The sequence below is a fragment of the Schistocerca serialis genome, chromosome 5 (genome assembly GCF_023864345.2).
Source record: "Schistocerca serialis cubense isolate TAMUIC-IGC-003099 chromosome 5, iqSchSeri2.2, whole genome shotgun sequence".
Taxonomy (NCBI): domain Eukaryota; kingdom Metazoa; phylum Arthropoda; class Insecta; order Orthoptera; family Acrididae; genus Schistocerca; species Schistocerca serialis.
In genome coordinates this window covers 347,830,558-347,846,944 of record NC_064642.1, presented here as the reverse complement: position 1 = coordinate 347,846,944, position 16,387 = coordinate 347,830,558, and the positions used below count along the sequence as shown (strand labels likewise).

At 42.1% G+C, this 16,387-nt stretch overlaps 1 protein-coding gene across 3 annotated transcripts in view; it reads left to right on the top strand.

Moving 5' to 3' along the window:
• The first annotated feature begins 33 nt into the window (after positions 1-33).
• LOC126481221 (tyrosine-protein phosphatase non-receptor type 23-like) overlaps positions 34-16,387 on the top strand; it is a 158,706-nt gene continuing 142,352 nt past the window's right edge. For all 3 annotated transcript variants that reach the window (XM_050104825.1, XM_050104824.1, XM_050104826.1), the window contains exon 1: positions 34-246. In XM_050104825.1, coding sequence (XP_049960782.1) covers positions 160-246 — 87 coding nt within the window. In that variant the 5' untranslated portion in view covers positions 34-159. The remainder of the gene's footprint in view (positions 247-16,387) is intronic.

Below are 16,387 nucleotides of genomic sequence, written 5' to 3'. Positions count from 1 at the left end.
AGGATATGACGTCGCCCTCCGTGAAAACATTAACGAAACGGTGGAGAGTGCGCAATCTGCAGTGAAGTTTAAGAAGTAAGGTTGACATTACGAGTTTTGAGTAGTAGTATGAATTTGTTGTGATTGTTAAGAAGACTGATACCGGTGAAATATTTCGAAATGGAGGCCGTGCCACGCCTGCCGATGATGAGTTTTGACCTAAAATCAAGCCCAGAACCTACTTCATTTGGTCCTAAACTGAAACAGGTAATTTTTGCCACAATGCGTTTCGTAATTCCAGCTTGATTTTTACATTGCATTTAAGAACAAGATTCATGTTCACGTGATTTAGTCGTCAGTGACTTTGAGGGCAACTATTCGCTCTTGTTATTGTTGTACATGAAATAGTGTGATGATAACGCGTATCGATGACATTAAATTAGAATATACTGTTTCATAGTTTATTTTATTAAAGTGATATGGCGCATGACTTAGTTTATCCGTTTATTGAGATACTGACACACAAAGGCAAGATGAAATGAACTTCTTTGTTTAATAAACCTATTTCCTTCGGTATCAGGAAACACAGACTTATTATTGAAAACTGTTACGATTGTTTTTATTGAACTTTTCATAAATTTTCATAGTAATATGTTTAATAACTAGTGTCATTTCTCCATAAAATTGCAACCAAACATGTTACCAATTACATTGAACATAAATTTGCTCACTGTACAAACAGGCTCACAATATTATAGCAGAAAAGAAAGGTGTTGTTAAAAGAAATCACCCTTTTTCTGAGCACAAGTGTGGTATATAGTATGTGCCCATCCAACACAATTAATTAAAACCCAAGTAGAAAGATTCTGGAAGGAAAAAAGTTCCTACAGATGCATAGAGATGGTGCTACTGTAGTAAGCCTATGCTTGAAAATAAAGTCGGTTGGTTGTTTCTGTAGACAAGACACATTCTAGCTGTCGGATCACAATTAATTAGCGTACTGTGATGAACATAATTTTTACTTCATGTTAGTACTATAAGATGTAACTGTCGGTAATCTCTTTCAGTGCATGTCACCAACTGCAAGTCTACAGTACAGAATAATCTTAAACTAAATCTTTGAAATTTGCTGTTGAATTGTGCTGCGGAGATAGATTTCAAGTCAGTAGAAGGTCTGCTGTTTGAAAATCGGTAGAGCTAATCGTTTTAAATGTTGCCAATTCCTTGTCAGTAACTGAAACATGGCGGTTTTAAAATGTATGTAATGTAGATAAAGCCACTAACATAAAAAAAAAGCTGCTCTCAGATTGTGATTTCTAATCATAATCCGTTAGAAATTTGATATTGCCGTTTCATGTGATATTTTCCACCACAAAAGTTTGCATTTTGCTCTATCCAGACACCTGGATTAGGCAACTTTATATTCATTTACTTCATATGCTCCCCCCCAATATGGTTTTTAGGATTTCAGTTATTATAAATTTAAACACCAAGTGATGAGGTGTAGAATGTAAAAGGTATTTAAAACAATGAGAACTAAAATGGAAATATGTCCTTTTGATAATCTTACGCCATCAGTTACTGCGAAGAAACAGTTGTGCATGTTGATAAAGACTGACAACTCAATGACTTCCAAATTTGTGTAGGATAATATTAAAAATTAAAAAATGAGTAACACTGTTTCAATATATTCCTGTTAAAACTGAGGCGCAAGGAAATTCATTATAGTATAGCATACATCAGAGTAAAATTACATGGGGTATATTGAATATTGCAATACAGTCATCTTTTTTGACCAGTAATTTCACTGTTGACACTAAATGGAGGCTGTGGCGACAGAAGACTAATGTGTTCCTATGCCTGAGGTATAGGTTTTTTGGAAAGTGCCAGATTCATTGAGAGTTGGTGAAGCCAACAAGTGGGCCACAAGAAGGAAGGTGTTTTTAGAAAATGAATAATGTTTTGATTTACCACTCAGTAACATAGACCAAGATCTAGATTAAGTTGGACACTGGTAATTAGGTTGTGAGAAGCCAAAACCAGTGAATGCATTTAAAAAAATAATAAATTAAAAAAAATACTTTTTTCAGACAATGGTTGTGCTGATGATCTGATCCATAGACTGAGGTATAGATTAGATTAGAAAGTGACAGATTAGTTGGGAGTTGCAATATATATCATGACAATCTTTTTTGTATAGTGACTATATTTATCCCCATGGTGACAGTTGCTGTGGTTGAATATTTACAAGTTTTTATTAACTTGGTAGGATAATAACAAGATATTACCAGCCAAGAGGCTCATATTCCTTTTGGGTTGGATATATAGTGATAGTTAAAATCTTTGTGGTTGCGTGATTTCATAGTTGCCATTCCGGTTGATAGCCTCATTGGTCAAAGCTTGTAGGTTGTATCATATTCTTCAATTTATCCATAACACGGGTTGGATACTTGCTTAAACAAATATGTTCTCAGACCTAAACATAGAATTGGATGTCTTACGTCGTACCTCAGAGGGATCTGTATCATAGTAACAAGAGGAGTCAGATAAAGTATGATCTTATTACGATGTCTGTGCTCACCTATTTTCATATTTGGTAGGTTAGTATTAAAACACCTCTGCAAAAATTTAGACAGTACCAAGAACAATTTGATAAAAACAAATAGGTGTCACCTTTTGGTGGGGTTTCTCTGTTCTCATTTATGCGTATGTATAGCGTGGCCTTACTGTTATCTTTCAGTCTAGCTTTATGCAGCTGACATTATCGAACAAGGTTTGAGTTTTTCAAGCTCGATGACAGCAGACATCAGTAGTGCCACTCTTAATTCAGCACTGGAAACAGAAAGAACTCAGATTTATCCCAAAGTAAGTAGCAGGTACATTACTGTAAGATGTACACATGGGCCTAAGGAATGAGAAAAGATACTTTCTGGATCTCGGGCATCACAGTTGCTCACTTGACAAAAATGTGATGATGGTAATGATGCCATCCTTTAATTGACTGTTATTAGCATGACACAGGTCCTTCCAAGGTAGGAGGTAAGACCTCCATCAATGTACATATTCCACACATCACTGTATGGTGCATGGCATAGGGTACCTTGTACCATTGCCAGTCAGTCCCTTTTCTTTTCCACTCACATATGGAGTCAGGGGAAAAACTTGTCTTTGTGATTCTTAGCTGAGATGTATGATTGTTGGTAGTAGCAGGATCATTCTTCATTCTGTTGCAAATATTTGTTCTCTAAACTTACTGAGTAGTGTTACATTTTTCACATTTAGAGCAAGTTACCATTCATCACACCAAATTCCACCCCAGTCATGTTGTATCTTCCTATAGTCGGTCAAGTACAACACTGTCCAGTACGCTACAGCACCATCAGCAAACCGTCACAGACTGCTGCTCATCGTAACCAACATATTATTCATTTACATATTCTGTTGTGAGCAGACTGTGGCCCTGGTGCAAGAATGTGGTAGACATCACCAGAAGGCCAATTTTGCTCCTCAAGCAGAACTAGTTACGCAGGGCATGAGAGGTGAAATAGGCTAGAATACGACTTTTAAGGCAGCTAATTACAAGTAAACCAACCACAGTGAGAATGCTAGTGTCTAATCCCAGTAACATGGCTAAATTCAGAATCTAATTATTCACAACAAGCAGAATGGTGATCTGCTCAGATAAGGATTGGGAAATCGTCTGTCTGATGTGCCTGTGGTGTGACATTTAAAGGACAGTAGTGCCAACATGAGACCACAAGTTCAAGAATCTTCACCCTCATAAGGTGGCTCCTCAAATGGCATGCTTCATGCAACATGTTGTGGTTTCAGGTTCTTGAAATGCTGGTTTTAGAGTTTTAGCTTTAGAATTATTCCAGATTACCACAATACTGTAGTTGACAGAGCCAAAGAATAATGAAATTTTAGTCTTTGGTAGGCATTGGTTGACTGTGTCTACATGTACATACATTCACATTTACGTGACCACTGCCTATGTCCGACATAATCATACTATAACCAATCACAGAGAGCAGGTGACAGCAATAGCAGTATAGGAGTTTTTCTAAGGCATGTCTTGGGGATGTGAAAACAGTGTAATCATTATCGTAATGCAGAAAAGAAGTAATTTATCCGAGGTCCAAAATGGCATGATCATTGGACAAGTGTGGAAGCATTTCCAAAACAGCTAAGTTTGTAAACTGTTTGAATGCCATCGTGGTTGGAATATACCGTGCATGGCAAAATGGTGTATCCAGAACCTGGTTGTGATGAACCATGGGCCATGGATTACGGGTGAACAACAGCTGCAGATATGTGTATGGGTGAACAGACGTGGAACTGTTGAGCAACTGACCTTCCAGATGAACCAAGGAGCTACCAACAGTGTCTCCTCAATGACCGTTCAGCAAATATTGCTGCATATGGGCCTCCGCAGTAGGTGCCTGGTTCTTACACCCATTCTGACTGCTGTTCGTTGGCGATGCAGGCTGGAATTTGCACACCAATACCATAACTGGATGTCCACTGAATGGTGACAGGTAGCCTTTTCAGATGAATCACATTTTATGCTTCATCGGCCTGAAACATCTCAAAGCATACACCTTGCAACAATCATCAGATGGATCCAGGCTGGAGTTGGGAACATTCTGGTGTGGGGAATGTTTTTGTGGTATTACCTGTGTGATCTTGCCATTCTGGAAGGCATAGTAGATCATCACATGTATGCATCTATCCTTGGGGACCATATCCACCCCTACATGCAGTTTGTTTATGCTCGGCACAGTGGCATCTACCAGCAGGACAAAGCATCATGTCGCACAGCTTGCAGTAAATGTGCACAGTTTGAAGAGCACTAGGATGTGTTTACTGGCTGGCCGGAGTGGCCATGCGGTTCTAGGCGCTACAGTCTGGAGCCGAGCGACCGCTACGGTCGCAGGTTCAAATCCTGCCTCGGGCATGGATGTGTGTGATGTCCTTAGGTTAGTTAGGTTTAATCAGTTCTAAGTTCTAGGCGACTGATGACCTCAGAAGTTAAGTCGCATAGTGCTCAGAGCCATTTGTGTTTACTGTACTCCCCTTACCACCAAACACCCGGTATTTAAATCTAATCAAGACTCTATGGGACCATATTGATCAGGCTGTTCACGCCATGGGTTCTCAGCCAAGAGACCTAGTGCAGCTGGCCACAGCACTGGAGTCAGTATGGCTCCACATCCCTGTCAGTACTTTCCAGGACCTCGTTGCCTCCCTTCTTCCATGTCTCGCAGTGGTTCGCACTGCAAAAGGTTTTACAGGTTGTCGCATTAATGTGACTGGACAGTGTATATACTCTGCAATCCGTTGCACAGTGCATTGTGGAAAGTAAATAATCGCAGTATTAGCCTCTCAATTTCCTATTCCTTTCACCAGTGGAGTGAGGAAATGATTTTATCTGCACCTTGGTACATGCCATATTCTCATGATACCGGTGGAAGAAATTTGAACGATGGAAATGAATTGAAGTATTCCAAAGTCTTCCTCTAATACCAATTGTCAAAATTAACCCCACAGGCTTTCACGATAACCATTGTGCCTTAGTTCTAGAGGTACCCGTTAAAGTTCTCACGACATCTTTGTTATACTTTAGTATGAACTGTGTGTTGTGTTAAGTCACTACCTGCATATCAATGAATTTGTTCAATGTCTCTTGTCATGCCTACTTCATAAGAACTCAAGTGCTGGGTAGTAATTTAAAATCTGTTACAAAACCATGTCATAAGTGGCTTTGTTCACAGGTGCACCACCTTATGTGCTATAGCTACATATTTAACACAGTAAAGCATGCACCAGTGATTTTACAGTGGTCTTGTCATCAATTACTATTGGGATCTTTCTCTTTGTTATGGACATTATCTTCCATTTATCCATATTTAAAGGGAATGGCCGTGTGGAAATATTGTTTAAAGTATTTTATAGTTCCTTTGGTCATCCAGCTCATACTTTCCTGTAGACAACCAGTGTTGCCTACAAGTGCAATGAGAGGATGCCTGTGACCATATCTGTTAAATCATTTATGTATAATGAGAACGTTAGCAGTTCTGTTATGCTTCCTTCAAGCAGACCTGACATTACCATACTTTCATTTCTTTTTGATGTTACAATCCATTCTAGTATTAGTATATTGCTTCACTCAAATTTTGCAGGTCAAACATATTTGTGAGATTATTTGTATGATCACTTCTTGTTCGTCAGTTGACAGTGCAGTAAAGTTTTGAATGCTTTTAGGAAATCTAAGAAGGGAAGCAACCACTCATGTGGTTGGTCAGCAAAAGTGTGTATCATCTTGATGCCTTATACTACTAGCTGCTATTTGAATGCACAGCATGTTTCACATGATCATCTGTAGGAGTGTCAAATTGTGTACTTGTGAACCATTTAGGAAAGCAGCTTGTTCTTTTCATCGTTGAGTAGTCTGCACAAACAGTGCAACACCTGGTGATTGGCTCTTAGGGACAAACATGTATTTTTACATAATGGTAATATGAACTTTTCGATATTCGTGCTCCAGGCTTTGTCAGACGAGCAGCACCAGTATTGCCAGTTCAGAATAAAAAGCATATAAATTTCTACTAATGATGTTTTTGTTTACCTTACTATGACTGTGTGGCAAAATTAATAAACTGTAGCTTAATTGTCCATATAATGTTGTAACTTGTAAAATTATCAGCACAATTGCCTGTTGTCACCTTCACAATATTCTTTTCACCTTGTACTGAGGTAAAAGGTAATCTCCATCCTCAATGCAATTCAGTGTATGATGGGTCTTTTATTGTGAATGGGACAATTAACCATGTATACACTGTGTAGCTTGTCAATGTGCTGGAAAGGGTCATTTCAAATTAGGCCATGCATGAATTGTCATTTTACTGCAAGAAGGATTATCAGCATCTGAAGTTATCAGCTGAATGTGAGTACACCAAGGGATATAATTTGAACATTCAACTGACTCCATTAGATGCAAACATTGAAGATACGCATTGCAGTGTTTCAAGATCAGCTGATTATATGTTTACAGATTATAGTGCAGAGATACCCTGAGGAGAATACAACAGAATTGTGTGTTGCCTGTTTAGAGTCAGCTGTATATGCAGCATCAACTCATGCCATATGCAACTAGCTGCAGTAAGTCAGTTTATTCTCTAGTATCCTTTACAAGCAACATTACCATCACCATAGTATGCGAAAAAGATTGCCTATGGATAATGTGGAATGGTGTAGAGATCAGTGATATCAGGTTCTCTTCATGGATCATTGCAGCTCTTCTCTGGTACTTAATGCCCACTGTAGACGAGTATAAAAGCAGCAAGGAACACGGTCTGGTGGGTTTAGCAGGGAGGTGGATAGTCTTGTTTTTGTCCGGTATCATGCTCTTAGGTGTGATATTTCTCATCACTTTTCAGGGTAATCAGAGGGTTTTGCAGCATCGGAATTCTTTATCCAGCATTGTAGCAGTGGGTTCATCTTTCAAGATAATGCAAGAGCACACTGCGCCCAGCTTATAAAAAGCCTTCATCCGGATTCAGGAATCAAATGAATCGAGTTACCTGTGGTATCTACTGATATGAATCTGAGCATGCTTGAGATCAATTGAAACTTGTAATGTGTCATCACAAGGACTCTCCTCTTATGGATGACAACCTCAGGAGGGTTGTTGTCGGAGAATGGGGCAGGGTTGAACAATAATGTGTCTACCATCTTGTGGTCAACATGCCATGGAGGAGCCAAGCATGTGCAGCAACACTGATGTACAACAACGTGATATTGAATGGTACCAAGCAGAGGATTGTGATATCACAGATGTTTAAAGATGCACTGTTTTGAAAAGTGCTTCACAGATCTTTCAGGAGTCCACACATGACGAACATGGGGTCCTGAGCCACTGCAGTACTACTACTTTTTCTGTACTACAGTGCTTGCTTCTACTTATCCTAATCTCTCACCTGCATTTTAATTACCAGTTTCCTCGATGTCAAACTCGCTTCTACCCAGGTCCATCTTTGATTGATTCCTGTTTCCTTTTACCTCTTTCACACTTTTCTGTAACTTATTCATGGTCCTGATCATTATCGGATCTCCATTTTCTTCCAAAGTGTCAGGTGTGCAGAGAAGAGCACCCATTACGGCAAGCTGGTACCTACCTGTGTGAGCCCCCATGCTGGCACCTAGCTGTTGATGAGTCACTTGTTCTATCATGACAGCCAGACCACTGTGGAGAAGGGAGGAGAGGGGAGGGGAGGGGAGGGAAGTCACTGTGTAGCTGCACAGTTGTAACTCACTGGCAGAGCAAGGAATGATTGCTGGGGTCTGAGCTGTCACCTCTCCACATAAGTGTACAGTGGGAGCTGTTACTGAACGGATTAGTATAAAAATTTGATTTTTATTTTTCACTTGATGTTTGTCAGTGCCTTTTGCCTGGCAGCTAGTTGCAACGTCTCAGTCATGTTGCCCAGAACTGGACATAACCACTTTGAAACTCACGTGTTGAATCATCAGCAGCTAAAATCACATGTTGCTGACGAGGTAACACTACCAAACTGCGCGTCTTCGATTTTATGGCATTAAACAGTCATATGTTTGATTTTTCACCTCAACGGGTGCCTGCTGCTTTCCCCTCCTGGCCAATCCTGACACGTTAACATGAGCCATGGAGTATGTGATTATCTTCTTCAGGGCACCAGCACCACTAGCAACATCCATAACACCAAGTGGCTGTTGGTGCTGGATAGCACCTTGTTCTCAGTAACATAGCCCCTCCTAACCTGCGCCGTGAACACGCTCTGGTTAGAGAATTTCAAAAAATCATGACCAACCCTCAATTAAAAATCCATGAAGATACTCATGACATCCAAGGAAACCGACTCCGGTCTAGGCATCCTCCACTAAAGACCGCACAGGGTCTGCACCAAACCAACTATAAAATAAATGACCGATGGAAAGAGGAATGGGAGAGCAGAACAGCAGTAAACTGCCACAGTATGCCATGCATCTTTAGTAAACCAAAAGGATTTGATTGCCCTCGCAAAGTTTGGTCAACTCTCAATCGCATCAGAACCAACTGTGGGAGATGCGCCGACTCCTTACACAGATGGGGTAAACTTCCTTCGGCCGCTTGCGACTGTGGCGCTGAGAGACAAACGGTCAAGCACATCGTTCATGAATGCCAACTAAGGGCATACGAGGGTGACCCACGAGATTTCCTAATGGCGACCCAAGAGGCAATCGACTGTTTATTATCTAAGCTGGACGTCTGCTTGTGATTGCTCTTCTGTGAGTGTAAATTTACAATTGGCGGTGTTCTTATATACAAACTGTTATTTATTGCTCTGTTTTATACATATGTGATTTTTTCTTAAATCGTGTTGTTTCTGTAATTTTTACTGTGATGTTATGAGCCATACGCTAAATAAATAAAGCACCCATGGACAGATTCCTCAGTCACATTGTGTGGCACTAAGGCAGATAACCACCATTAAATGGATTAAACTGTCCCCAAGTGATGGCCATGAGACCTAAACATTCTCCTCAAACAGGTACAGTAATAAAAATTCTGCCCTTGGACACTCCGAGGGAAAAGGGATAGCTTTGTTGAAATGGAGAACAATATTTCCTGCAGTACCTAGTTTAGTGATACCGTCTTAACAACTGATCCCACTTCTTCACAGAACAGCTTGAGGAGGCATTTGGGGAGTGGCACATTGGAAAATATTGGCTTTTTCCTGATTAAGGCAACAGATCCTGCTCAGTCACAAATCTCACTTTCTTTTACCTCTCTGTGGTGTTCCAGCTAAAGTAACTCCCCTCCCCTCATCCAGAAGCTGTACAATGACTCAGGTTATTATTTTCCAATTTTACTTAGCCCTAGAACTAGATGAGTAATTGTGAATGGACGTGGAACAGTGGGGGATACATTTTGCTCATCACATTCAGAAAAGTACAAAAGACAGCCGTGTAGCCATGGCACTCATCATAGCAGCATTTGTGGGGACCACACTCAAGGAGAAAGTAAATATTTTGGTCCAAAGTTACTTTGTCAAGCTTTATTACTTGTGTGGTGTTTTAAGTGCCTTAGCTTTGGCCATGTGTCCCAGTGTACTCATACATCCACCTGCGATAACTGTGACACTAAGTGAACACCCTCTGTTATGTGTTAGGGTCTAACCCTCACACTCACCAGTGTGCCCTATTTGTAAAAATGAGCAGATATTGGACATCTGACTCACTGGGACTGTACCACCCTCCCCCCCCCCCCCCCCCCCGACCCGCTCCCCCCCAATCAGCTCCTCATTAACGTGTGAACAACTTGCCCTTTGACCCCATCTTCATCGACACAAGGGATTCCAGTCCCCCCGTCTTCAACAAAAGAAGCCACATCTTCCTCTGGTGCCTCATGGCAGCTCACCCTTTCGAGAAATCTACTGGCCTATGACTGAACGCCAGACAGCAGCTGAGGAGCCACAGGCTGTGGATCGCATGACTACCTGTTGTTCCTCCATATCTGATCTTGTAACAGATAAAAAAAGTGCAGAACTTGATACTATCAAAAGACATGGGAAAAAATACAAGATGCAGTTGATTTCTGTGACCCAAGACACTCCTTCTGCATCTGGTCTGGAACGCCTGTTCAGATATCATACAATCCCAAACAGTGAGAAATGGTGGCTCTTCACTGTGGCTTACCACTCCAGTCCCTCCACATCCACCCCAGAGCATTCATTCAGTGGAACTGTAATGGGCATTACTTATGCTTTTCTCAACTGCAACTATGCAGTTTGCATAGCCCTACAAGAAACACTGGTCTTTTTCCAATCAGTATCCTACTTTTATACATTACCAACCCTATTGCAGAAACTATGCCAGCTCCAAGACAGTGTTCACAGAGATGTTCATCATGGTTGAGTTCCTCTTCACATAATGTTAGATGTGATTGCTATATGTGTTCAGTTGACCACTAGGATGAGTCTCCGTAAAATTCGCCTATCTATCAGCTGACAGGGAAATGATGTATCCTAAAATGATCTAGCAAACCCCACCCTAAACTCTCTATCCTTTACCTGCTTGGAGATTTCAATTTGTGCCATCCCTTGAGGAGGAAACTCAAGTAGTGTATTAAGGGTCTAGAACAACTACTATCTAGATGAAGTCTACTGACTATGTTATCTCAGTGATCTACCCATTTTAGTGCAGCTCAAGACAAATTCTCAGCCATTGATCACTTGCTCTTCTATATTTGTTATGGCCAATACAATGACATGTGCGTGACAATCTCTGTGACAGCAACCACTTCCCATGGTCCTGTTGATTCTGTGTCACCAGGCTTTCAAAGTTGCTTTACTGGTTTTTTGTTCTCAACTTTGTCATCTTGATAATCTCTCAGGTTCCTACAAGCTCAAGATGATTACATTTTTTGTGGCTCGATATTGAATGGTGGTGTTTTCTTTATATTCATCAGAGTCCTTGGATATATTGGTCACTCCTGCAGTTTATGCTGACAGTCTCCCAGAAGAATTGACACAGGGCAGGCATTCCTAATTGAATTTTTTTCCTCTATTCAATGTACACATTGAGTTATACTACGTGCTACACCCTGGTGTGTACCCATACCACATGTCCTCTTAGACCTGTTCCAAGAGCCTAAAAATCACACTCACCCCTCTCGTTTTATAACATGGAATCCTCCGTCCCCATGAATATGAATCATTTATACCGATGGCTCTAAGGATGCAGGAACAATACTTTTTTTTCCCCCCTCAGAAGCCTGTAGGCTCTTCATGACTCAACTGGAAATTATTGCCAGAACTATCGGATGCTATCCTGATGACACCATAGTGCCATTATCCATTAACCTCTGTATGATCTCAGCTGTTTTCCTCTGGTTCCTGAGCCATATGGACTTCCTGGAGAATGAGCTAACTACTTAGCCAGGGAACTGACCACACAGTTATTATTGGTAAAGGGGCACCAAGCACAGATTTAAGAGTACATATGAGACTTGCAATAAATTGGAATCTGAGCAGTGCATGGTGGGATTCTGCTCTCTCCAAAAAACTGCCCCTCTCCCCCACCTGCCCCCCACCACTAGGTGATGACTTCTCTTTTGAGAGTATGTGCTTGGTCACTATGGGGCCCATTCTGTGCTGCAAGTCTATCCTTCTTCTATTCTTTATTCCTCTCTGCCTTTCCATTGGATGGTCTCCTACATGCTGATAGCACTTGGATCTGGTTTGTAATTTTGGACACTCATTTTCTTCCGTTCCGCTATTCTACAACTTGTCATATGGTCGGTCACATTGTTGGGTTTGATTTCCTATTCCTTTTCCAAATTTTGCAGAAGTGCAGATTGTGCAGGGGAGGTCACCCAGTGCAACATGTATTCCATCTTTTGTGCCTCTCTCTCTCTTTGCCTCTTCTTTCTCACAAAGATACTATGCTCAGAACCAAGCATGATAGCCACTCCATTGCGGTGGGGGGAGGCGGGATCGTCAGGTACCTGCATGGTAGCCCTCTGACCACATAGGGACTGCACAGTTGGTGCTTGAGCTGGAAACAGCCCACACAAGCCAAGGGGTATGTGCCTGTCATGACTGGGGTATGGGGACTCCAGGCAACGGTTAACTGACCAGGTAAGCATAAGTGGGTAGTACTATGGCAGAAGACTCGCACATGAAACGAAGTAAACTTCCTTCTTCTGGTGTGCGCAAGGCCCTGCAGTTTCTTCACCTGCCTGTGCCCTGGAAAGATGAACAAGCCAGATGTCCGGGAGTGAAACACTTTACCCAATACTTGGTATCTTGTCAAACTGATAGGGATCCTGTACTGCAATGAAACCATACACTCCATACAGATGAGGAGCTCCAGCTAATCTCCAACAGTGAGGTGTACATTTTATCAGCCATGTACAAAAAGACCCAAGGATAATCATGCATATGCAGGGGCCTTTATCATAGCCTTTGAAGGGACTGTCTTCATGAAGAAAGTTAAGGTCATTATGTATAGATGTGATGTGAAACCGTATGTCCCATGACCTTATGAAGTGCTTCAGATGCTTATCCTTTGCTCATAAGTCATCCCTCTGCATGGTGGACTCAAAATGTGGCAACTGCGGATGAGCATACTGTGAAAGTAGTCCTAGTGAACATCCGCCTTTGTGTGTCAACTGCACGGAACATCACCCTCCATATTCGCCAGTTTGCCTAGTTTTCAAGAAGGAACAGAAGATCCAGACATACAAATTTATTGACCACTTGTGGATATGATGATCAATCATGCTAACATCACAGCCATCACCCCATGCCCTCTACCTTTATCTTCCCCAAACCGGATCTCCCACCACCCTCGTCTCCAGTACGTTCTTCGGGTACCATTTCCTGCAACTGGCCAGGGAAGCATTCTCCTTCAGCATCTACCAGAGACAGGAATCCCACTTCCCAGCAAACCCATGGACCAGAGGCCCGACACCAAACAGTGCCTGAAGGAGCCATGGCCTGTGAGTCCCAGGGCTGTCTGCTCTTCATCTGGACCCCCACTCACTGTGGATAGCTCCTTGAATGCATCTAGGCCACCAAGGGCTATGAAGGAAAATAGGAGGAAGAATAAGAATCGGGACAAGGTGCCTCCAGTGCCCCTGGAGGCATCATATCCTCTCACTCAGTCGGATTCTGAGCCGATAACCAACCTTACCACTTTTAAGTGACTTTGTGCTAATGGTTGATTGCTATCTAATCAAATTCAGTAAGAAGGAATGCTGGGAGCACTCACTCCCCTCCCTGGGGACGAATGCCTCTTCATCTCAGGTGCGAACCAGGCTCTGTTGTCTTATGGACTGCCAATGATCATCAGCTGTTCAAGGTCTTGTCCTACAGGGTGCCCTTTGTACCGATTCATCAGTTCTTGCAGACCACCTTGTGACCCACTTTACTAAACCATCATCATCTCTTTTGAATCTAACTATCTTTCTACTGAAGAAGTAACAATTTGAAGATATCGCTTTATGTTTCACTCCCCACCAAGGTGAATCAATGAACCCTTCATTGACTGGGAACTACTTCAAGTTCCTGCCTCTTCCCACAACACAGTACCAGGCCCTGATTGAACTCACAATCAGATGTTCCAACACCTGAATATTCCCCAAAGGCAACATCTCCTCAGGGTTTCTAGTGGTATTTGGCTCCCAGGTGCCTTCTTGCAAAGGCAATATAGGATAGGTGTCCCAGTCCTTAAGCCAGGCAAGAACCCAACATTCTAGGTAAGCTGCTTGAAATGATGGTGGCTAACAGATTATCCTGGGTTCTTGAATCTTGGGTCCTTTTGTCCACCTTTCAGCATGGGTTCTGGGAGGGATGATCCACACCTGACTATCAGCATAGTTTGGAAGCAGCAATCTGACAGGCTTTTTCTAAATGCTAACACCTTATTGCAGTTTCTTTGACTGGCTTGAGGCGTATGACACTGCTTGGCGTCATCACTTTTACTTCCCCTCGGTGGCTGGGGCTTTTGAGGCCCCTTACCAATTTTTATTCAACAGTTTTTAATCCACCAGTTGTTCTGGATTAGAGTTGACGCTTAACTCAGCTCTACATGGGTCCAAGAGAATGATGTCCCACAGGCCTGTGTGTTGAGTGTCACACTCTTCATTACCGTCAATGGGCTAGTGACCCCTGTTGGGCCACTGGTCACCCCCTTCCTTGTATGTCAATGAGTTTCTCATTTGGTACGGTGTTCAGTTCTCTTCTACAAAAATGTGGATCATGCGTTACTGCCATTGTACTACAGTCCATCCTGGCAAGGAACTCTACTTAGGTACCCAGCAGCTACACATTGCAGTACATTCCCATTTTTTGGACTTCCTTTTTGATAGAATGCTGACTTGGATGCCCCATTTTTGTCATCTGAAGACTAGCTGCAGTGAAAGCTAAACGGTCTTTGCTTCCTTACTGCTACTCTTATCTGTATTTACAGTCCGCTGGTTTCATCCCAACTGGACTACTGTTGACAGGTTTATAGTTTGGCAGCTCCTTCAGCTTTGAAACTGTTAAACCCAGTCCACCATCATGACGTGCGTCTGTTGGCTGGTGCCTTTTAGACTAGTCCTCTAGACAGTCTCTTTGCCAAAGCAGGAATCTTCCCTCTGCAGATTTGAAGGTACCCGGTCTTGGTCTCCGGACACCATTCACTGCTGTGAACATGCATTGTGTTTACAGCAGAGCTAACAACTGTTGGCAGAGCATTTGATTTTATTAAACTGATGTCCCTTGAACGTGTTTTAATATGTACTAACTCAATGAGCAGTCTCCTGGCTATTGATCAATGCTGTTCTTGCCACCCATTGATCTCCACTATTCATGTTCTTCTCATTGGCCTTCATTGTGCTGCCTGCTCAGTTGTCTTTTTATGGATCCCAAGTAATGCGTGTACCCTGGGGAATGGACTCGCCAACCATTTGAGCTTTTATTCACTCCCTATTCGCTTTGCTGTCCCCCAGGTGAGGATTTGTGGTTGCGTTCAAGATCTCTGCTCACCTATAAATGAAATGACATCTGGTGGGCTATTGCCCCATCCTATAAACTCATCACAATCAAGGAGACTGCTGCAGAATGGTGCTCTTCTTTCTCCTTCTCCTGGAGGGAATTCAGTCATATGTGATCTCCGCATCTTTTATCAGGTTAACTCAGTTTTATTTTGGACAATATGCCATCCCAACATTGTGATTGTGGAGCCTTATGGACAGTAGCTAGTATCTTTGAGGAATGCCTTCTCCTCTTGACCTACCATGCTAAGTGTGGACTTCCGGACTCATTGCCTCTAATATTGGTGGATGAGTCATGGATGGTTCATATAGTTCTCTGTTTTCTCTGTGAAAATGATTTTCATTCTCAGTATAACATTTTATTCTAGCTTTGGAGCTGAGCTATGGTGGGGTCTCCTGTTGTATGCTAGGGCAGGGGGCTCCCTGACCCTGTCTCCTTGACCAAGCTACTCTTTTATCCCTTTTTTCCTCTGTTTGATTTGCTTTTAGATCTGGTTTGCTTCCTTTCTGCTGAACCCAGTATTCTGATCTAGGTGTCACACACTATTGAATAGTGGGTGTTCTTCACTGTAATGGATCAGGGTTTTGACAGCTGTTAGTGGGACGTTTGCTGTTGCATGCAGAGCCGCTGGGGATGCCCACCTGCTGACATATATATTTCCTTCATCTTGCTTTTGTTATCGATGGTGCAAAAGATGTGCATTAGATATTAGTCTTCTTACTTTTACTGTTATGAATCTCCTGACTAGATCAGAAAATGTCAGTGGACATTTCTACTTCTGGATGCACCACTCTTAGATTGAGGGGCTGATGTTGTTTGGTCACCCAAAGTACACTGAGTCAACT